General features: G+C 51.6%; 1 protein-coding gene across 2 annotated transcripts in view; it reads right to left on the bottom strand.

The window, feature by feature from the left end:
• STAB1 (stabilin 1) overlaps window positions 1-23,159 on the bottom strand; it is an 829,863-nt gene that overhangs the window by 446,021 nt on the left and 360,683 nt on the right. For both annotated transcript variants that reach the window (XM_069206091.1, XM_069206090.1), the window contains exons 26-28: window positions 20,941-21,099; window positions 20,546-20,641; window positions 5,013-5,108 (exon numbers count right to left, since the gene is read on the bottom strand). In XM_069206091.1, coding sequence (XP_069062192.1) covers window positions 5,013-5,108; window positions 20,546-20,641; window positions 20,941-21,099 — 351 coding nt within the window. The remainder of the gene's footprint in view (window positions 1-5,012; window positions 5,109-20,545; window positions 20,642-20,940; window positions 21,100-23,159) is intronic.

The following is a 23,159-nucleotide window of genomic DNA, read 5'->3' on the forward strand; positions in this document are numbered from 1 at the left end:
GGGAGGCAGGAGATGTGACCTCCTGCCTGCTCAGGCCCTTTATCTCCATCCTGGGGAAGTGCTAGCACAACCAGAAGGAGGGCAGACTCTTGTCAGTGGTGGTAGAGGCTCGAGAGAGCTCTCCAAAACAGCACAGAGCTTGGTAACTTTGTGGGCACCCTATAAGGGTGCCACCAGTGTAGGAGGCTGGCCCTCTAGGTTGTGTGCAAAACCAGGCAACACTGTGCAGGGGGTCCAACCACACGTTAGTTTACAGAGGTAAAAACTAGATCACCTAAGGCCCTAATTTTTATGGCAGCTTGTTCAAGCAGGTAGGCTAATCTTGGAGAAGTGCAAAACATTTGTTATACTCCCAGGATCAATAAAGCAAGACACACTGAAATGAATAACTCTGGACCAATTTACAAAAATACTTCAGATCTATGTAAAAGTTTTTTATGATCAGGATCATCAAAATTGGGTAAGTACTTTTTAAGTTATGAATTTTCAGTTTAGAAAGTGCCTCAGTTCTATGTGCAATTCAGGAATACTTTACAAATGCATGTAAATCAGGCAATGTGTTCCAATGTCTCCTTTTGCAGATAGGTCGACGGTGAACCCTGTGGACCAGCTGGTTAAGTTTGGGTGGCTCACGGTTTCGGTGGGAGTAGCTGCAGAAATTCATTGGTGCAAGCCCACTACTAGGGACACTGCGCAGGTGGACTTTCGGGTGAATCTGGTGAGTCCCTGTGGAGTGTCAAGGCCACAAGGGATGAGGGGGACCCTTAAAAGACACCTGGATCTTCGGTGCTGGGCACCCGGGGCGGGTGCAGAGCAAATCTGTGAGCCAGGAGCTGTGCACAAAGGTGCACTTAGAAGCAGATGGAAAGTCACTTCGAGGGTCGCCTGCATGTCAGCTGGGGCACTCCAGGGGGAGGTCCTGGTGTTTTCTGAAGTCCCTTGACTGGGGCTTCCTCCTGGTCCTTTTTCAGTCCGGAGTGGACTGTACTTCTAGGTGTCCAATGTTGAGGGACAAGTACCTGAGGCTATTGCACGGTTCGGGCACTGGAAGTTGCAGTGCCACCTAACTGGGCACACTGGTAGATTTTTTCCTTGCGGTCTTGCCAGTGAAATTTGGTCTTGCTGCATCATCCATTTCCTTGGTCGGCAGCCAGTCCGTGAACTGGACTTCACTGGTGTTTTGGTCTTTGTTGCACTAGAGTGATGCCTTCACTCTGAAGGGAGATCTTCGGTGAGTTTCAGAAGTGTGGAGGTCCTCTGGGGTTTGTTAGAACCGTCCGATGTCCAATCAACCCCTCAGTGGAGATTGTCGAATCCTGGGTGCAGCAGGCAGGGTTTGGTGCCTTTTGCTGGATACAACAGGTCTTCAGTTCTCGAGCCTTTGGTCTTCAGTTCTCGAGCCTTTGGTCTTCAGTTCTCGAGCCTTTGGTCTTCAGTTCTCGAGCCTTGCTGGTCTTCTTGTGTCCTTGGAATCTGAATCGCTGGGCTAAATACTGTATTTAGTGGGCGTTTAGGGGAGTACCTAGTAGTGACCAATGGGTCATCTACCACTGAGTGACTACTTCCTGTGGGCAGAGGTCACGTCCATACACCTGATTGGCTATTTTCCTTCCATGCAAGATGGAGGAAAATTAAATGGAGGGGTCACCTCGCATAAAACACCTTATGGATGGTACAAGCTAAGGCTGACCACTCCTACTGTCCTTTGTGTGTTTTCCCACCATTGCTCCCGTCACACGTGGGGGTTTGCAATGGCGGCGGCCATCTGCTGCTAGCAGTAGGCTTGAGTTTCAAAGGTGGTAAGTCCTTTGAAACTTGCTAGCAGGGCAGTGCACATTCCTGAGGAAGGAGGTGTGATAACACCTCCACCCAGGAAGGGCGTTATTCTGGGACCCAGAGAGCAGGATCTCTCACCCCAGGGTTCCAGAATCTTGTCTGGCAGTGGCAGGTTGGCTGTGACTGGCCAGGAACCATGCTAGTGTTAGTTCGCTTTGCAGGGGGCACCTCTAAGGTGGCCCCGCTAAGGGGGCCCCAGGTACATTTTGCAATAAATCTAATATTGGTACCAGTTTGGATTTATCATTCTGAGCCGTTTGATACCAAACAACCCAGGGTTTGGAGTGGCCATCATGCAGCTGTGAAACTTGTGCTGACCAGTTCCCAGCACATGCAATTAAAATGGCTGCTCTGTTCACTTACTATGTCCCAGGTTTGGTAAGGATACAGTAGGGGCATATTGCACCTGCATATACACCCCCACGCACAGTATGGTGTTATGGCTGGAAGGCTGTGTGCCATGTCAAGATTGCATTTTAGGATTGCACCAGGACACTCAACTTCCACTCAGTGCTGAGTGCATCTGGATGCATGGCCCTACAGGGTGGCACAATCAGTGCTGCTGCCCTCAGGGGCCTATCCTGGGTACCTACGTACCATCTACTAGGGACTTATAGTGGCAGCTAAAGGTGTCAACTGTGCAATGAATCACAGCAGTTTTGAGGAAGAGATCTGTGCCAGGGAACCTGGTTAGCAGAGGCCCTGGGCACTAACAATGTTGAGATCACATCAAATACCAGCCAAAAGTGGGGGCTAACCATTAAGAAAGAGGCCTTGGCACGTGCCAGTTAATCCTAGCAAGGGCCTCGTGCTCAGGATTAAAAAGCAGGTGTTTGATATCAAACACTGGGGGAATCGCCCGGCAATCACAGAGCTGGGCATCTATGGAGTGCCCAGGTGGCAGTGCATGTTATCCTATAGACCGCTGGTTATGTTTGACAGCAAAAAGTTTTAAATGCCAGCATGGGGTCATTTGTGCTCATGCATGTGTGCCCTCACTCACAGAACAGTGCGCACTGCCTCCTGGGCTATAGGAGGCCTGCCTGAGGTGCGACTGACCTATCTATGGGCAGTGAAGGCGACTCTGTCTGCACTTGGTGTGGGCAGAGCACACTCGGGCAGCATGGCAGCTTCTGCAGTCTCACTTTTATTCGGGTCACACAGGGTGGCACAATCAGTGCTGCAGCCCTGGGGACCCCTTTACCACCCTGACTCTGGGTACCACTGGTACCAATTACTAAGGACTTACCGGGGTGGTAAATTCCTTGCCAAGTGGCCTTTGCAATTCGGCAAACAGTTTAAAGGAAAGAGCATAAGTGCTGAGGTCTGGATCGCAGGTAGAAGTCAGTGCCCATGCGAAGCACTAGGTTTCACTGCTCCTGGTGACGGCTCCCCGGGGGTCCCGGGCAGGCACAGCTTTGGTAGGGATGGAAGCAGAGGGTTCACTCCTGCAGGACCTTTGAGCCAGTCTGAGCCTTGGATATGGAAGAAACGTTGTTAAATCTGCATCATCTCTGTGCGCATTTAACATCATTGTGTTATTTCCAGTGAATTGGTGTTCACACGTCACTAGTGATGCAGCGCCTAGAAGCACCAGACAGAGGCCTAAACACTCCGTATACACAGTAAGGTGGATTTCTAGAGCGCCGCTTGTCACCGCTGGGGGTATCCAGCCGCTACTCAGCACAAACTGCTAAATGTACTGGTGACAACAGCTGACCCTTGAACCGTGACGTCACCAGAGTGCATCAACTCACTGAGTGACCGGCTCTGGTTCTCATTTAAAGTGCAAGGTGGACGCACTATCCAGAGATGGAAAGAGGACTAAAGCACCCTCCACTCTCCGGGCGAGGGGCTCCTAGTTCAGCAGCCTCTGGGGGGTCTCAGGGAAGGATCCACTGACCCAGCTCCAGGGTGAGCTCAGTCCAGCTCTTCATCAATTACTCATTATTTATGTATTAAGCGGTTTCTTTTCACTCCGCCCCATGTGGCCGATTCTTCTAACTGTTGCACGTCTGCCAACAAGGAGGTGAACAATCTCACTGAGCAGAGGCGCTAAGTGACATCACTGATAATTACAACCCACAACATTGGCATGGTGATGACGTCACAGGAAGTCACATCCAATGAGACGACGATTAGAGAAAAGTGCCATGAGGCTTCTCACCCAGATAGGTTCATGGGGAGCAGGTCCCAGGAATGGGGGTCTAAGGGACCTGGGGTCAGTCCCTCACTAACAGATCCCCCAGCAGCAAAGACCCCTGTGCAGGTCAGTGGGTTATGTCACTCCCTCAGCAGCAAAGACCCCTGTGCAGGTCAGTGGGGTCGGTCAGTCCCTCCAGCAGCAAAAGACCTCTGTGCAGGTCAGTGGGTTCGGTCAGTCCCTTCAGCAGCAAAGACCCCTGTGTAGGTCAGTGGGTTATGTCACTCCCTCAGCAGCAAAGACCCCTATGCAGGTCAGTGGGGTCGGTCAGTCCCTCCAGCAGCAAAAGACCTCTGTGCAGGTCAGTGGGTTCGGTCAGTCCCTTCAGCAGCAAAGACCCCTGTGCAGGTCAGTGGGGTCGGTCAGTCCCTTCAGCATGAAAGGCCCCTGTGCAGGTCAGTGGGGTCGGACAGTCCCTCCAGCAGCAAAGACCCCTGTGTAGGTCAGTGGGGTCGGCCAGTCCCTCCAGCAGCAAAGACCCCTGTGTAGGTCAGTGGGTTATGTCACTCCCTCAGCAGGAAAGACCCCCTGTGAAGATCGGTCATTCCCTTCAGCATGAAAGACCCCTGTGCAGGTCAGTAGGGTCGGTCAGTCCCTCCAGCAGCAAAGACCCCTGTGCAGGTCAGTGGGGTCGGTCAGTACCTCCAGCAGCAAAGACCCCAGTGTAGGTCAGTGGGTTATGTCACTCCCTCAGCATGAAAGACCTCAGTGTAGGTCAGTGGGGTCGGTCAGTCCCCCCAGCAGCAGCTCCAGGTGTTGCTTGTTTACACCCTGTGACCTTGAGAAGGTCAGTCTTTACTGCTCAGGGATCTGAGCCTGGCCTACCCTCAGGTACAAGCTGCAGCCGGACAGTGACCCAGTAGTCTGTGCCCTTTAATGTGCCTAGAAAGGGCAGTGACCTCACTCCTCAGACCAGTAGCGCCAGGAAGTACTATTCAGTGCAGGAAAACGCTAGAGTTCTAAGTCAACTTACGTATAAGACATCCCCGTAGCACGTCATTCCGTCGCCTCTGAAGTTCTCTGGGCAAATGCAGGTCCGTTCCCCAGCGCCAAGAGGCCGGCACTCAGCCTGTAGGGAAAAGCGCCAAGAGGTGAGTGCACAGCACGAGTGAGTACACGCAGACCACACCAGAGGTGAGTGCACGGCAGAGGAGAGTGAGGTGAGTGCACAGCAGAGGAGAGTGAGGTGAGTGCACAGCAAGGGTGAGTGCACAGCAGATGAGAGTGAGGTGAGTGCACAGCAGAGTAGAGTGAGGTGAGTGCACGGCAGAGGAGAGTGAGGTGAGTGCACAGCAAGGGTGAGTGCTCAGCAGAGAGTGAGGTGAGTGCACAGCAGAGGAGAGTGAGGTGAGTGCACAGCAAGGGTGAGTGCACAGCAAGGGTGAGTGCACAACAGAGGAGAGTGAGGTGAGTGCACAGCAAGGGTGAGTGCACAGCAGAGGAGAGTGAGGTGAGTGCACAGCAGATGAGAGTGAGGTGAGTGCACAGCAGAGTAGAGTGAGGTGAGTGCACGGCAGAGGAGAGTGAGGTGAGTGCACAGCAAGGGTGAGTGCTCAGCAGAGAGTGAGGTGAGTGCACAACAGAGGAGAGTGAGGTGAGTGCACAGCAAGGGTGAGTGCACAGCAGAGGAGAGTGAGGTGAGTGCACAGCAGATGAGAGTGAGGTGAGTGCACAGCATAGGAGAGTGCACAGCAGGGGTGAGTGCACAGCAGAGGAGAGTGAGGTGAGTGCACAGCAGAGGAGAGTGAGGTGAGTGCACAGCAGAGGCGATTGAGGTGAGTGCACAGCAGAGGAGATTGAGGTGAGCGCACAGCAAGGGTAAGTGCACAGCAGATGAGAGTGAGGTGAGTGCACAGCAGAGGAGAGTGAGGTGAGTGCACAGCAAGCGTGCGTGCACAGCAGGGGAGAGTGAGGTGAGTGCACAGCAGGGGTAAGTGCACAGCAGAGGAGAGTGAGGTGAGTGCACAGCAGAGGAGAGTGCACAGCAGAGGAGAGAGGTGAGTGCACATCAGAGGAGACTGAGGTGAGTGCACAGCAGAGGAGAGTGAGGTGAGTGCACAGCAGAGGAGAGTGCACAGCAGAAGAGAGTGCACAGCAGAAGAGAGTGCAGAGCAAGGGTGAGTGTACAGCAGAGGAGAATGAGGTGAGTGCACAGCAGAGGAGAGTGCACAGCAGAGAAGAGTGAGGTGAGTGCACAGCAGGGGTAAGTGCACAGCAGAGGAGAGTGCACAGCAGAGGAGAGTGAGGTGAGTGCACAGTAGAGGAGAGTGCACAGCAGAGGAGAGTGAGGTGAGTGCACAGCATGGGTGAGTGCACAGCAGAGGAGAGTGAGGTGAGTGCACAGCATGGGTGAGTGCACAGCAGAGGAGAGTGAGGAGAGTGCACAGCAGAGGAGAATGAGGTGCATGCACAGCAGGGGTGAGTGCACAGCAGAGGAGAGAGGTGAGTGCACATCAGAGGAGAGTGCACAGCAGAGAGTGCACAGCAGAGGAGAGTGAGGAGAGTGCACAGCAGAGGAGAGTGAGGTAAGTGCACATCAGAGGTGAGTGCACAGCAAAAGTGAGTGCACGCAGAGGAGAGTGAGGTGAGTGCACAGCAGAGGTGAGTGCACGGCAGAGGAGAGTGCACGGCAGAGGAGAGTGCACGGCAGAGGAGAGTGCACGGCAGATTAGAGTGAGATGAGTGCACATCCGAGGAGAGTGCACGGCAGAGGAGAGTGAGGAGAGTGCACGGCAGAGGAGAGTGAGGTGAGTGCACGTCAGAGGAGAGCGCACAGCAGAGGAGAGTGAGGTGAGTGCACAGCAGGGGTGAGGGCACAGAAGAGGAGAGTGCACGCCAGAGGAGAGTGCACACCAGAGGAGAGTGCACGCCAGAGGAGAGTGAGGTGAGTGCACGCCAGAGGAGAGTGAGGTGAGTGCACAGCAGAGGAGAGTGAGGTGAGTGCACAGCAGAGGAGAGTGAGGTGAGTGCACAGCAGGGGTGAGGGCACAGCTGAGGAGAATGCACAGCAGCGGTGAGTGCATGCCAGAGGAGAGTGCACGCCAGAGGAGAGTGAGGTGAGTGCACAGCAGAAGTGAGTGCACGCCAGAGGAGAGTGAGGCGAGTGCACAGCAGGGGTGAGGGCACAGCAGAGGAGAGTGCACAGCATAGGTGAGTGCACGCCAGAGGAGAGTGCACGCCAGAGGAGAGTGCACGCCAGAGAAGAGTGCACGCCAGAGGAGAGTGCACGCCAGAGGAGAGTGAGGTGAGTGTACATCAGAGGAGAGTGCACAGCAGAGGAGAGTGCACGGCAGAGGAGAGTGCACGGCAGAGGAGAGTGCACGGCAGAGGAGAGAGCGGTGAGTGCACAGCAGAAGTGAGTGCACAGCAGAGGAGAGTGCACAGCAGAGGAGAGTGCACAGCAGAGGAGAGTGCACGCAGAGGAAAGTGAGGTGAGTGCTCATCAGAGGAGAGCGCACAGCAGAGGAGAGCGCTCAGCAGAGGAGAGTGCACGGCAGAGGAGAGTGAGATGTGTGCACGGCAGAGGAGAGTGAGATGTGTGCACGGCAGAGGAGAGTGAGATGTGTGCACGGCAGAGGAGAGTGAGATGTGTGCACAGCAGAGGTGAGTGAGATGTGTGCACGGCAGAGGTGAGTACACGGCAGAGGAGACTGAAGTGAGTGCACAACAGAGGAGAGTGAAGTGAGTGCACAACAGAGGGGAGTGCACAGCAGAGGAGAGTTCACGCAGAGGAGAGTGAGGTGAGTGCACAGCAAAGGAGAGTTCATACAGAGGAGAGTTCACGCAGAGGAGAGATCACGCAGAGGAGAGTGAGGTGCATGCAGTGCACAGCAGAGGAGAGTGAGGTGAGTGCACAGCAGAGGAGAGTGCACAGCAGAGGTGAGTGCACAGCAGAGGAGAGTGAGGTGCATGAACATTAGAGGAGAGTGCACGGCAGAGGAGAGTGAGGTGAGTGCACAGCAGAGGAGAGTGCACGGCAGAGGAGAGTGAGGTGCGGGCACATCAGAGGAGAGTGCACGGCAGAGGAGAGTGAGGTGAGTGCACATCAGAGGAGAGTGCACGGCCGAGGAGAGTGAGGTGAGTGCACAGCAGAGAGGAGAGCGCACGGCAGAGGAGAGCACATGGCAGAGGAGGGTAACCAGCACACTTTGCCAGAGAGGGCCTCTTTCAAGGGCCCAGCTGCACAACATGTGGACAACAGCTGCAAATCTTAAACACTCAAAGAATACTAAAGAACACCTGGAGAAAGTTTTTTCACCATTTATATATTAAAGGATTTTACACTTTACAGAGACAAAGACGGATCTCAACCGCACACTTCAGCTCCTTACTCAGAACAAATGACACACAGTACAAAGAAACTGGTATCCAAGTTTTACAAGATGCAATTATAGGACCACTGTCCTCTCGCAGAGCGTGGTGAAGGAATGGATCCCTGTGAAAGGTCTCCAATGGAGGAGCCGGCAGCGGGGTGAAGAACTGGATCCTTGTGAAAGGTCTCCGGTGGAGGAGCCGGCAGCGGGGTGAAGGAATGGCTCCTTGTGAAAGGTCTCCGATGGAGGAGCAAGAAGCGTGGTGAAGGAATGGATCCTTGTGAAAGGTCTCCGATGGAGGAGCCAGCAGTGGGGTGAAGGAACGGATCCTTGTGAAAGGTCTCCAATGGAGGAGCCGGCAGCGGTGTGAAGGAATGGATCCTTGTGAAAGGTCTCTGGTGGAGGAGCCGGCAGTGCAGTGAAGGAATGGATCCTTGTGAAAGGTCTCCAATGGAGAAGCCGGCAGTGTGATGAAGGAACGGATCCTTGTGAAAGGTCTCTGGTGGAGGAGCCGGCAGCGTGGTGAAGGAATGGATCCTTGTGAAAGGTCTCTGGTGGAGGAGCCGGCAGTGCAGTGAAGGAATGGATCCTTGTGAAAGGTCTCCAATGGAGAAGCCGGCAGTGTGATGAAGGAACGGATCCTTGTGAAAGGTCTCTGGTGGAGGAGCCGGCAGCGTGGTGAAGGAATGGATCCTTGTGAAAGGTCTCTGGTGGAGGAGCCGGCAGCGTGGTGAAGCAATGGATCCTTGTGAAAGGTCTCCAGTGGAGAAGCTGGCAGCACAGTGAAGGAATCTATCCTTGTGAAGGGTCTCCGATGCAGGAGCTGGCAGCGTGGTGAAGGAATGGATCCTTGTGAAAGATCTCCACTGGAGGAGCTGGCAGCGTGGTGAAGGAATGGATCCTTGTGAAATTTCTCCGATGGAGGAGCCGGCAGCCTGGTGAAGGAAAGGATCTTTGTGAAAGGTCTCTGGTAGAGGAGCCAGCAGCGTGGTGAAGGAATGGATCCTTGTGTAAGGTCTCCACTTGAGGAGCCAGCAGTGTGGTGAAGATATGGATCCTTGTGAAAGGTCTCTGGTGGAAGAGCCGGCAGCGTGGTGAAGGAATGGCTCCTTGTGAAAGGTCTGCGATGGAGGAGCCAGCAGTGTGGTGAAGGAATGGATCCTTGTGAAAGGTCTCCGATGGAGGAGCCGGCAGCGTGGTGAAGGAACGGATCCTTGTGAAAGGTCTCCGAGGGAGGAGCCGGCAGTGTGGTGACAGAATTGCTCCTTTTGAAGGGTCTCCAATGGAGGACCCAGCAGCGTGGTGAAGGAGTGGATCTTTGTGAAGGGTCTCTGAGGGAGGAGCCGGCAGTGTGGTTAAGGAACCTATCCTTGTGAAAGGTCTCCGATGAAGGAACCAGCAGCACAGTGAAGGAATCTATCCTTGTGAAAGGTCTCCGATGGAGGAGCCGGCAGCGGAGCGGGGTGAAGGAACGGATTCTTGTGAAAGGTCTCCAATGGAGCAGCCAGCAGTGTGGTGAAGGAATCTATCCTTGTGAAAGGTCTCCGATGGAGGAGCCGGCAGCGGAGCGGGGTGAAGGAACGGATTCTTGTGAAAGGTCTCCAATGGAGCAGCCAGCAGTGTGGTGAAGGAATGGATCCTTGTGAAAGGTCTCCGATGGAGGAGCCGGCAGCGTGGTGAAGTAATGGATCTTTGTGAAAGGTCTCTGATGGAGGAGCAGGCAGCGGGGTGAAGGAATGGACCCTTGAGAAAGGTCTCCGATGGAGGAGCCGGCAGCGTGGTGAAGGAATGGCTCCTTGTGAAAGGTCTGAGATGGAGGAGCCAGCAGTGTGGTGAAGGAATGGATCCTTGTGAAAGGTCTCCGATGGAGGAGCCGGCAGCGTGGTGAAGGAACGGATCCTTGTGAAAGGTCTCCGAGGGAGGAGCCGACAGGCCGACAGTGTGGTGAAGGAATGGATCCTTGTGAAAGGTCTCAGATGGAGGAGCCGGCAGTGTGGTGACAGAATTGCTCCTTTCGAAGGGTCTCCAATGGAGGACCCAGCAGCATGGTGAAGGAGTGGATCTTTGTGAAGGGTCTCTGAGGGAGGAGCCGGCAGTGTGGTTAAGGAACCTATCCTTGTGAAAGGTCTCCGATGAAGAAACCAGCAGCACAGTGAAGGAATCTATCCTTGTGAAAGGTCTCCGATGGAGGAGCCGGCTGCGGAGCGGGGTGAAGGAATGGATTCTTGTGAAAGGTCTCCAATGGAGCAGCCAGCAGTGTGGTGAAGGAATCTATCCTTGTGAAAGGTCTCCGATGGAGGAGCTGGCAGCGGAGCGGGGTGAAGGAACGGATTCTTGTGAAAGGTCTCCAATGGAGCAGCCAGCACTGTGGTGAAGGAATGGATCCTCGTGAAAGGTCTCCAATGGAGGAGCCGGCAGCATGGTGAAGTAATGGATCTTTGTGAAAGGTCTCTGATGAAGGAGCAGGCAGCGGGGTGAAGGAATGGACCCTTGAGAAAGGTCTCCGATGGAGGAGCCGGCAGCGTGGTGAAGGAATGGCTCCTTGTGAAAGGTCTGCGATGGAGGAGCCAGCAGTGTGGTGAAGGAATGGATCCTTGTGAAAGGTCTCCGATGGAGGAGCCGGCAGCGTGGTGAAGGAACGGATCCTTGTGAAAGGTCTGCGATGGAGGAGCCAGCAGTGTGGTGAAGGAATGGATCCTTGTGAAAGGTCTCCAATGGAGGAACCAGCAGCGCGGTGAAGGAATAGCTCATTGTGAAAGGTCTGTGATGGAGGAGCTGGCAGCACAGTGAAGGAATCTATCCTTGTGAAAGGTCTCCAATGGAGGAGCCGGCAGCAGGGTGAAGGAACAGATCCTTGTGAAAGGTCTCCGATGGAGGAGCCAGCAGTGTGGTGAAGGAATGGAACCTTGTGAAAGGTTTCCTATGGAGGAGCCAGCAGCGTGTTGAAGGAACGGATCCTTGTGAAAGGTCTCCGATGGAGGAGCCAGCAGCTTGGTGAAGGAATGGATCCTTGTGAAAGGTCTCCGATGGAGGAGCCGACAGTGTGGTGAAAGAATGGATCCTTGTGAAAGATCTCTGGTGGAGGGGGCAATAGTGTGGTGAAGAAACGGATCCTTGTGAAGGGTCTCTGGTGGAGGAGCTGGCAGCGTGGTGAAGGAATGGATCCTAGTGAAAGGTCTCAGACGGAGAAACCGGCACATAGTGAAGTCATGGATCCTTGTGAAAAGTCTCAGCTGAAGGAGATTGCAGTGTGGTAAAGGAATGGATCCTTGTGAAAGGTCTCCACTGGAGGGGGCAATAGTGTAGTGAAGGAACGGATCCTTGTGAAAGGTCTCTCTCAGAGGAGCTGGCAGTGTGGGGAAGGATGGATACTTGTTTAAGGTCTATGATGAACGAACCAGCAGCATGGTGAAGGAATGGATCCTTGTGAAAGGTCTCCGGTGGAGGAGCTGGCAGTATGGTGAAGGGATCAATCCTAGTGAAAGGTCTCCACTGGAAGGGGCAGTAGTGTGGGAAAGGATGGATGCTTGTGAAAGGTCTCCAATGGAGGAGCCGGCAGCGTGGTGAAGGAATTTCATTTAGTGAAATGTCCTAGATGGAGGAGACGGCAGTTGAGTGAAGGAATGGATCCTTGTGAAAGGTCTGTGATGGAGAAGCTGGCAGCGTGATATAGGAATGGCTCCTTGTGAAGCGTCTCTGATGGAGGAGCCAGCAGCGTGGTGAAGGAATGGCTCCTTGTGAAGGGTCTCCGATGGAGGACCCGGCAGCATGGTGACGGAGTGGACCCTTGTGAAAGGTCTCAGAGGAAGGAGCCGGCAGCATGGTGAAGGAATGGATCCTTCTGAAAAGTCTCAGCTGGAGGAGCCGGTGGCGTGGTGAAGGAATGGATCCTAGTGAAAGGTCTATGATGGAGGGGCTGGCAGTGTAGTGACAAAATTGATCCTTCTGAAATGTCTCAGATGGAGGAGCCGGCAATGTGGTGAAGGAATGGATCCTAGTGAAATGTCTCCAATGGCGGAGCTGGCAGTGTGGTGAAGGAATGGTTCCTTCTGAAAAGTCTCTGCTGGAGGGGCCGGCAGCATGGTGAAGGAATGGATCCTTGTGAAAGGTCACCGGTGGAGAAGCCAGCAGCGCAGTGAAGGAATGGATCCTTGTGAAAGGTCTCCGGAGGAGGAGCTGGCAGCGCAGTGAAGGAATGGCTCCTTGTGAAAGGTATGTGATGGAGGAGCCGGCAGTGCGGTGAAGGAATTGATCCTTGTGAAAGGTCTCCGATGGAGGAGCCGGCAGCGTGGTGAAGGAATGGCTCCTTGTGAAAGTTCTGTGATGGAGGAACCAGCAGCGCGGTGAAGGAATGGATCCTTGTGAAAGGTTTCCTATGGAGGAGCCGGCAGTGTGGTGAAGGAACGGATCCTTGTGAAAGGTCTCCAATGGAGAAGCTGGCAGCACACTGAAGGAATCTATCCTTGTGAAAGGTTTCTGATGGAGGAGCCGGCAGCGTGGTGAAGGAATGGATCTTTGTGAAAGGTCTCCGATGGAGGAGTCGGCAGCGTGGTGAAGGAATCTATCCTTGTGAAAGGTCTCCGATGGAGGAGCCGGCAGCGGGGTGAAGGAATCTATCCTTGTGAAAGGTCTCCGATGGAGGAGCCGGCAGCGTGTTGAAGGAATGGATCCTTGTGAAAGGTCTCCGATGGAGGAGCCGGCAGCGTGGTGAAGGAACGGATCCTTGTGAAAGGTCTCCGATGGAGGAGCCAGCAGCATGGTGAAGGAATGGATCCTTGTGAAAGGTCTCCGGTGGAGGAGCTGGCAGTATGGTGAAGGGATCAATCCTAGTGAAAGGTCTCCACTGGAAGGGGCAGTAGTGTGGGGAAGGATGGATGCTTGTGAAAGGTCTCCAATGGAGGAGCCGGCAGCGTGGTGAAGGAATTTCATTTAGTGAAATGTCCTAGATGGAGGAGACGGCAGTTGAGTGAAGGAATGGATCCTTGTGAAAGGTCTGTGATGGAGAAGCTGGCAGCGTGAAAAAGGAATGGCTCCTTGTGAAGCGTCTCTGATGGAGGAGCCAGCAGCGTGGTGAAGGAATTTCATTTAGTGAAATGTCCTAGATGGAGGAGACGGCAGTTGAGTGAAGGAATGGATCCTTGTGAAAGGTCTGTGATGGAGAAGCTGGCAGCGTGAAAAAGGAATGGCTCCTTGTGAAGCGTCTCTGATGGAGGAGCCAGCAGCGCAGTGAAGGAATGGCACCTTGTGAAAGGTCTTCGATGGAGGAACCAGCAGCATGGTGAAGGAACGTATCCTTGTGAAGGGTCTCCCTCAGGGAGTGTGCAGCGTGGTAAAGGAATGGATCCTTGTGAAAGGTCTCTGATGGAGGAGCCGGCAGTGTGGTGAAGGATCCTTGTGAAAGGTCTCTCGTGGAGGAACCAGCAGCGTGCTGAAGGAATGGATCCTTGTGAAAGGTCTCCGATGGAGGAACCAGCAGCGCAGTGAAGGAATTGATCCTTGTGAAAGGTCTCAGATGGAGGAGACGGCAGCGTGGTGAAGGAATGGCTCCTTGTGAAAGTTCTGTGATGGAGGAACCAGCAGCGCGGTGAAGGAATGGATCCTTGTGAAAGGTTTCCTATGGAGGAGCCAGCAGCGTGGTGAAGGAATGGATCCTTGTGAAAGGTCTCCAATGGAGAAGCTGGCAGCACAGTGAAGGAATCTATCCTTGTGAAAGGTTTCTGATGGAGGAGCAGGCAGCGTGGTGAAGGAACGGATCCTTGTGAAAGGTCTCTGGTGGAGGAGCCGGCAGCGTGGTGAAGGAACGGATCCTTGTGAAAGGTCTCTGGTGGAGGAGCCGGCAGTGTGGTGAAGGAATGGATCCTTGTGAAAGGTCTCCGGTGGAGGAGCCGGCAGCGTGGTGAAGGAACGGATCCTTGTGAAAGGTCTCCAATGGAGAAGCTGGCAGCACAGTGAAGGAATCTATCCTTGTGAAAGGTTTCTGATGGAGGAGCCGGCAGCGTGGTGAAGGAATGGATCTTTGTGAAAGGTCTCCGATGGAGGAGTCGGCAGCGTGGTGAAGGAATCTATCCTTGTGAAAGGTCTCTGATAGAGGAGCCGGCAGCGTGGTGAAGGAATCTATCCTTGTGAAAGGTCTCCGATGGAGGAGCCGGCAGCGTGGTGAAGGAACGGATCCTTGTGAAAGGTCTCTGATGGAGGAGTGAGCAGCATGGTGAAGGAATGGATCCTTGTGAAAGGTCTCCAATGGAGGCACCGGCAGCGCGGTGAAGGAATGGCTCCTTGTGAAAGGTCTGTGGTGGCGTAGCCGGCAGTGTGGTGAAGGAACGGATCCTTGTGAAAGGTCTCCGCTGGAGGAGCCGGCAGCGTGGTGCAGTAAAGCATCCTTGTGAAAGGTCTCCATGGAGGCACCCGCTTAAGCTCTGCCATCGGATCCAAGTGGTTCCTACCTATGAACGTAGGCGAAAAAAACATGTGCTTAATGGAACGGGAGAACAGCAGACTTTCTATGTTCACCTGTTCCACTGAGCTCTGAATGATGCCACTTGGATTTGTAGAGCACAGATAATCACCCGTGAGGATATCCAGGCGCTGGTATAAGTTGCTGCCGGGGCTCACTTGAACAACCAAGTCTGTAGCCCTCTTCTGAATTCCAGTGGGGAGGGTGAGGTCCGTAGGTGAAGTGGGAGGCAGTTCCAGGATTTCGCTGCGAGGTAGGTGAAGAAGTATCCTCTGCTGTTGTTGCCAGGAATGCGGGTGTTGTAGGTGAGGAAGAGGGAGGCAGAGTGTAGGTGTCCGAACTAAAGGTGTAAATTCAGTCGGTGGTTGATGTACCCGTGTCCTTGGTTGTGGAGGGCTTTGAAGGTGTGAGTTAACATCTTGAACTTGCATCTCTTTGTACAGTGGAGCTTTCTGAGGTGGGTGACAATGTGGGTCCGTTTGTGGAGGTCAGGGATGAGTCTGGCAGCCACGTTCTATACAGTTTGTAGTCTCTTGAGGAGTTATGTGGTGATTACTGCATAGAGTGCGTTGCCGTAGTCCAGTCAGCCAGTGATCAGGGCTTGAGTGACAGTGCGTCTGGAGTTGACCGGCAGTCACTGAAGAATCTTGTGAAGCATGCAGAGCGTGAGGAAGCAGGAGGAGGAGACTGGTTTGATCTGTTACCTAATGGTGAGTCTATCATCCAGTATGATGCCAAGGTTGTGGGCGGGGCTGGTTGGTGGAGTTCCTAGTTTGGGAGGCTACCATGCATCATTCCACGGGGAGGTGTTTCTGAAGATTAGTAGCTCGGTCTTGTCGGTGTTGCGTTGGAGGCAGTTGGTTCTAATCCAGTTGACGATGGTCATCATGCACTTGTGGAAGTTTGTTAGCATGGTGTCAGGGTATTCAGATAGTGAGAGGATGAGTTGGGTATATTTGGCCTAAGAAACAATGCTTAGTCCATGAGATCGAACGATGTTGGCCAGTGAGGTCATGTAGGTGTTGAACAAGGAGGGGCTGATGGATGACCCTTATGGGATGCCGCAGAGGGTGTTCTTTGGTCCGGAGGTGAAAGGCAGGAGTCATATTCTCTGGGTTTTCCCTGTGAGGAAGGAGGTGATCCACTTGAGGGCATTTCCCCTAAGGATTAGCAGAATTACTGAAACTGAAGCTTATTCTCATGGACAAGATATGTAAAAGATTCCGATTCACTGGGCGAGGTCACATTAGTGACTGATACAACCTTCCCTCTCATTAATGCTTGTTTCCTTCTGTAGGAGTCAATCACACTTCACCTTCAGTGCCAGCCACCATCAAGTGCAACCACCAGTCAAGATGTAAAAGTAAACGAGAAGTAGTGGGAAGCAGTTAGAAGGGAACATCATAACACTGGCAAATTTTAATCTACAACGCACAGGCCAATGAAAGCTACCCTCTCCGACGAGCCCGATATTTGCCAACACAGAGGACAACAGAGGCTTTCAGAGCAGCTGCTTAGATAATTCAAGAGCTTCCCCATCAGTTCACACCTTGAGAACCTGTCATGCGGCAACTTCACATGCCAGTACAACTGCAAAGTCCCCACTCCTGTCTCAATCACGCTGTCCTGGTGACAGACCACCTAGCTCATGCATCCCTCCTTCAGCAGAGGTCAGGTCACCCTCACAGCGGTATAGCAATGAGGTCACCGACAGCAATGACATCATCAGCTGACTGTGGAAGATAAGGCAACAACCACTGCTACAAAAAGCCTCGAAGTCATTGACCAACCGAAGGAGGTGCATTAATGGGTCCAGAGCAACCTAAAACATGGCCAACATGAACAACACCTCCAATCGAAGCAGAGATCTTCATGGCTGTTGAGCACTGTGTGAGACCTCTGCCAGACTGTGTGAGACCTCTACAGGACTGTGTGAGACCTCTGCCAGACTGTGTTAGACCTCTACAGGACTGTGTGAGACCTCTACAGGACTGTGTGAGACCTCCTCAGAACTGTGTGAGACCTCTACCTCTACCTCTACAGGACTGTGAGAGACCCAGTGGCGTAACAAAACTTGAGGGAGCCCCACTGCAAAGTACACGGAGGGGCCCACCTCTGGACTTACTCTGGAGCTTCAGGCCAGGTACTCTGCTGAGGGGGACCCCCTGAAGCTTGGGCTTGCCACGCACCGTGGGGCTGCGGAGTCCTTTGTTGTGCCACTGGTGAGATTTCTGCTGGACTGTGTGAGACGTCTGCTGGACCTACACCTTCAACGCTTCAAGGAGAAGTGTGCAGCAATCAACAATTACTTCAATATGAACAAAACCTGACAACATATTGACATCATAGATACACAGTTGTATCCATAACTATTGCACTCTGTAATGCACCCAGACGCCACCTTCAGCACCGATGAATGTCCTCCCGTCATGAGATGCCACATCGTTCTGTGACTGTCCACCTACCATGACTCACTGAGGCGCTTCTGCCCACTCCATGGGAATTGCCCCAACTCCTCAGCCACCCCTGGTGTGCCACCCAGTCTAGTACCCACCTCAGGAGGTCAGTTCCCTGTCCACCTCTCTTCTGCTCCCATTCCCAGATGCCACAATTTACCCATTTTAAAGTGTCATTCTCCTACAACGGTCCACTGCTCTGTAAGCAAGAATTCACTATATAAATCATACTCATACATACGTCCGTATACATAGGTTTGATGGATACTGTCTGCTTCTGGTCCAGGCACTGTGATGAGCTTCAGCAGTCAACAGACAGTTTGTGAAGTGTGCACAGCGGTTGGACTGGGGACCATGGGGTTGTCTCTATAGCCTCCTTTTGGTGCTCTGCCCTATCTCCAAAAACCTGAATTAGTGAAATGTTTGCATCCATTTTGGGCATCTACATATTTTAATAGTTGCAGAAACACTGCATTGTGGAAACACAAGATATGAGCAACCAATCCAGTAACAAAACTAAGACATGTAGTAAAAACATCACAATGTTAAAAGTGGCCATAAAGGGGGGATTTACACCGAAGACACCAGCAAAAATCACCAACTTCAATGCAAACACTAAAACATGTGACAAAGTTTCAAATACAAGCACCATGGATACTGAAAGAGCAGAAAGAGGAAGTACACTGCATCCAGGAGTAGAGAGGGTGAGGAAGTGCTTTGTGCATCTCCTGCACCAGCTGTGCCCATTAAGCTTAAGTTGGTATCAAGCATTGACCATACCTTCCTTTAACAAACATCATACACACCTTGTTACTAAGAGAAGAAGACATCCATTCACACCTCCACACCAGGTCAGCACTGCCTCAAGTCCTGAAGCGCCTGAGTGTCCACCACTAGTGTGCCGCAGGATCATACCAAGACACAGCATGCAATATCCTGCATCCAGCCACATCCTCAAACAAGACAGATGCTCTGATTGGATCTGTACAACGCTGCACCACCTTCCAGCAGACGAATCAGCTTTCACTGCTGTGAAGGGGCATTTCTAGGATGACTTGGGTGCCACTTAAGCCACCCACATTCTGGTGATCCCACCAAGGCCAGTGAGAAGGCCTGGCCTATCCCATGAACTTCAGCATTGCCTCCAATGTGGACCTGATCTTCACACAAAGTCATGATTTACAGGATTAACACACAACTCTGACCTCCCACAACTCCTGCTTATCAGAGGTCAGAAGACAAGACCATCACAAAGGAAGCAGTTGTGATTGATCATAAACAACCACACATGGCCCTCGTATGGCCCAGTAAGCAAAATGACGCCCCACTGGACACTTATGCAGATCATGTGTGGAGAGCAGCAGTGTGGTCCTCTGGGGAGTGTTGCCATATGAACAACATACAACAGCACAAAAATGGCCACAATCAGCAGATAGCACAGGAGTTCATGTGTGTGCACACAGCTTGCATCAGCACACATGGGTATCTGCAAGCATGGAAAGATACTTTGGAATGACTCACATGCATGAACTCTCTTTCTCTTGCAGGTCAATCCGGCACCCATTGCTAGTGTTTGATCCTTCTACGATGACTTGCAATACCACAAGAAGCCGGAAACCAGGATGTGCATATTAGACTGCAGAACACCTCAGGATGTGCGTTCCACCTACACAAGGTGATACTTTGCTACCTCCACATCACTGGAATCTCACTCTGAGAAACTGTAGCGTGTGCTGCAAAATGCACCATGTTGCCATTAGGTGTCTCAGGCTTCCCAAATGCAGGTGAACCAAACTCCTAGTGTGACCATGACGAAGGCACCACCTGCCCACCAAAACACTAGGGGAAAGATGATCAATATATTTAAGGTCACCCCACCCCTTCTCCCAATATATGCTTCTGGCACTATTTTCTGTCCCCAACCCAGCTGGTTAGCACCTTCCACCATCCAGCCCCCCACTCCACCCAAGCCACATGCACTGTGCTGTATGTGGCGAGGGCACCCTCATGTTCTAAGGCACCTCTCCAGGGCCACCAGTAACCTCTATGCTACCAGGATAAGCGCAGGATTATTTGGTCGAGATCAGGGCCATAGCATTTTCCGTGGTGACTCTGCAGTACTTCTCCAGGTCTAAGGTGTGTCACTGCCTCTGGTCTCACAATGAGGAGGTGGGATTGCATATGGTGTGTTGTGGATGACATAATGGCTGGTATATCTCGAGTGTTATCAGCTGGGACCCATGCTGACTGAGGGCAAAGACCCCTCCAGAGGATTACTGCTGTGTTGTTCTGCTAGGCTGGCACTTTCATGTGTTTCTCCTGTGATGCAGAGTGGACCACGATTGCATGTGCATCCAAGAATAACTTCCTCTCTACCCGCTGCCACCGTCTCCATGCCAGGCAGATCCATCTCCTTGATCATACATATCACTGAGCGCACTTCACACACCCATAGTCTAAGAATACATTCATGGGCACTGCAAGCCTCTGTGACAAGACAATCTCTTGGTACTGGCTTAGGTGGTAGCTCAGTCACCTCAACCACCACATATGTCAGAACTTAGTAATCAGAGTCAGGTTTCACGAATGCCACTGACTTCAATGTGTACAGACTGATCCCACAGCTTTGCAGTGGCCAATGTGGCCACTATTCCCCATTTCTCATCAGAGAGGACCTGCAGCGCTTGGCCTGTAAATTTATCCCTTTGCTATCTTTCAGACATGATGCTGCTAAAGGTGATGGTTGAGAAAGGACCACCTAGTTTCACGGTGGCTGCAGAGTCCTCACAGCAGCAATTAAGCACGTCACCAGGAGGGGCACAGGGATTGTATCTCATGGCACAGGTTGAATCCTGCCTGCTCAAGGTTTGGTATTTAGTGACCATTCGCCAGCACGGTCTGTGGAATCAACGTGCAGTGAGATTATCCCGAGTGCTGGGGATGGTGTCTGTTCCAGCACATCTTTCCAGTGACATGAGACCCTTCATGTTCAAAGAGACAGACTTAGAATACGAGCAACCAGCACAATGTTTCCATCTTCAGGACCTTTCTCAGGTCTGAAGGACAGAAGGTTCTAGTGACCTCCACTCGCTGGAACCATTCACGGGAGAGACAGCCCAGGTTTCTTTTCTTACCCTAAAGGATCCTCCTTTCACATCTTGAGACAGAAGACCCCTGCTGTGTAAGTGGTTGCACATTATCACTCTGATCAGAGTGGTCATCAAATGTTAGTTACTTCAGTCAGCCATGTGAGAGTGTGGCTTCCTGGCGCAGTCTCACGTACCATATCGTGACAGTCGCCGTTGTTCTCCAGACATGGGTTCAGTAAGTCACAAAGATACCCGTCTCCCGCGTACCCTCGTTTGCACGTGCACTTGTTCTGTGAATAGAATGGAGACAACATGAATGTAAAGTGTGCAACACTAACTTCACAATATTCAAGAATGTGATCTAGTACAGCTTGACCTAGGCTCCTGTGGCGTTAGAGCCGCGTGCATCTAGTGCTGTCAGCACAAACTGTAGCTCAACATGAGGGCGAGAACTTCATTCATGCAGGCGGAAACAGAAAGTATAAGATAGAGACAGAGACTCAAGAGGGATGGGACCAGGGTAGCACCAGAAGAGATTTCAAGATGATGGAACATAGAGTAAAAGGCCACCTCGGGTCAACATATTTACCTTTCCTGGTTCCACAAAGGCGCAGTCTGCATTGACGTGGCAACCTCCTCTGCTCTCCAGCTGGCAGTTGTCGATGGGCAGGCAGACCCTGCCATCACCAGCCCAGCCGGGGTTACACTGGCAGCTGGCCGTACCTGGACCAGTGCTATTGCATAAGGCCTGAGAAGAAAGTGACCACATAAAATAAACGTATAGATCACATAAATATAATTTCTACTGGAACTTGTAAATAAAAGGCTTAACAATCCCACCACTACGACGGCCATTTAATACCCACTGTTATACATGAGACTTAAGGAGTGACATCATATATGATGTGTCAAAGGATGCATGGCACTCGCGGGCTAAACAGCCCCACACTAGCCACACTCAAGGGAGGTAACATCCTGCTCTGCAGAAATACTGGCCCCTGGTACGACAAATTAAGTATCTTGGTTACCAACCTTAATGTTCCACCAGCTGATATTCAAACAGAAGGGCACATTCTCTGCAGCTGGGGGGTCACTTGCAGCGTTCATTGTTTGTGGTGGGTGTTCAGTAACTACAGGTCACAGAGGGTGATTGCAAGCGTGTGACTACAGCTGAGAGCTGGCGACTACAATTCTATAGCTTCAGCGCATGCTAGATCTCTGTAATCTTATGGCCACCTTTGAATGTAAAATTAACTTGCTTGTTTCAGACATCAAAGAATGGCAAAGATGTTTAAGTTTTATTGTCACCAATTTTTAACTGAGACAACAGTCGCTAGTGAGGTATACCACATTATTATGTACTTGTGTACTCCCTCATCTTTTCATGTGTACTAGAAGGGACACATTTGTACCACATTTGCTGAACTATTTATGATCTGATTTGGTATTAGATGTCTGCAGTAGCGGAGGCTGGACAATTAGACTTCAGCTACCTCTGCTCTACCCTACAACTTAAAACTAAATGTTTGTACTTTAAAATGTCAATAATGGACACTTTTGTAAGGGAGCAGACTGTGCACAAATGTTTTGTGTAGTTTGCCAAAGTTCAGTTATGGGCTGCAAAAGAGAAGGAATTATTTGTCCAATAGCCTGAGCTTAAAAGTCCATATTCACTGAAGCAAGCAAAATGGCATCATGGGAAACAAAATAAAATAAGTTCCTAACTTCTGCTAGGAAAATACTACATACATCAAATTTGTAACTTGGGGACAGATGTAGCAACTTCCCAAATTGCGACTTGCAATTTGCGAGTCGTAGGGACTCGCAAATTGCAAGTCGCAATTTGGGATGCAGAAAGGTGTCTCAGACACCTTCTGCGAGTCACTATTGGGTCGCAAAGACCCACCTCATTAATATTAATGAGGTGGGTCACAATTTGCGACCCCATAGCGATTCAGGGCACTCACGGGTATGGAGGCCTGCTGGGAACAGCAGACCTCCATGTCCGTGACTGATTTAAATAAAGCAGTTTTTTTTTTTCAAAGTGCAACCCGTTTTCCTTAAAGGAAAACGAGCTGCACTTTGAAAAATAAACCGAAACCTTTTGTTTCGGTATTTTTCAGGGCAGGTATTGCCTGCTCTGAAAAATAATTTTTTGGTCCAGTCACAAAGGGGAAGGGGTCCCATGGGGACCCCTTCCCGTTTGCGACTGGGTTACCATCCACTTCAAGTGGATGGTAACTGCGAGTCCATTTGCGACCGCAAATTGCATACTAGTGCGACTCGCAAATAGGAAGGGAACACCCCTTCCTATTTGCGACTCGGAAATGCATTTTGCGAGTCGGTTCCGACTCGCAAAATGCATTTCTACATACCAGATGGGCTTTAGCGACTCGTAAACGGCGTTTTTCGCAGTTTGCGAGTCATTAAAGCTTTCCTACATCTGGCCCATACATAGGTACATCAGTAGATAAAATCAATGAAGTTTCATACTTTTGATATTTGTAACTATAATTTTGCCTCTCTATACTTTAATAACTGTGTTCAGTGAAAAGACTATTCACATTCCATTCAACTGACCCCTGTTGATTCACAAATATTTATCTCTGTTTACATCTACGACCCACGTCCTCACATGTTCTCTCCAGACCTGTGCCACGTTTGCCTGTGATAGGAAACCCACAACACAGTAAACATCTTACCTCAGGAGAGTGGAGCCTCTTGCAGTAGGGATGAAAGCAACAATAGGGCCTCCAAGGCTTTTTATTTTTCATGGTGGGGATGACTGGGACACTCTCAATAGGGGTT

This window comes from Pleurodeles waltl, chromosome 9 (assembly GCF_031143425.1).
Source record: "Pleurodeles waltl isolate 20211129_DDA chromosome 9, aPleWal1.hap1.20221129, whole genome shotgun sequence".
NCBI lineage: Eukaryota > Metazoa > Chordata > Amphibia > Caudata > Salamandridae > Pleurodeles > Pleurodeles waltl.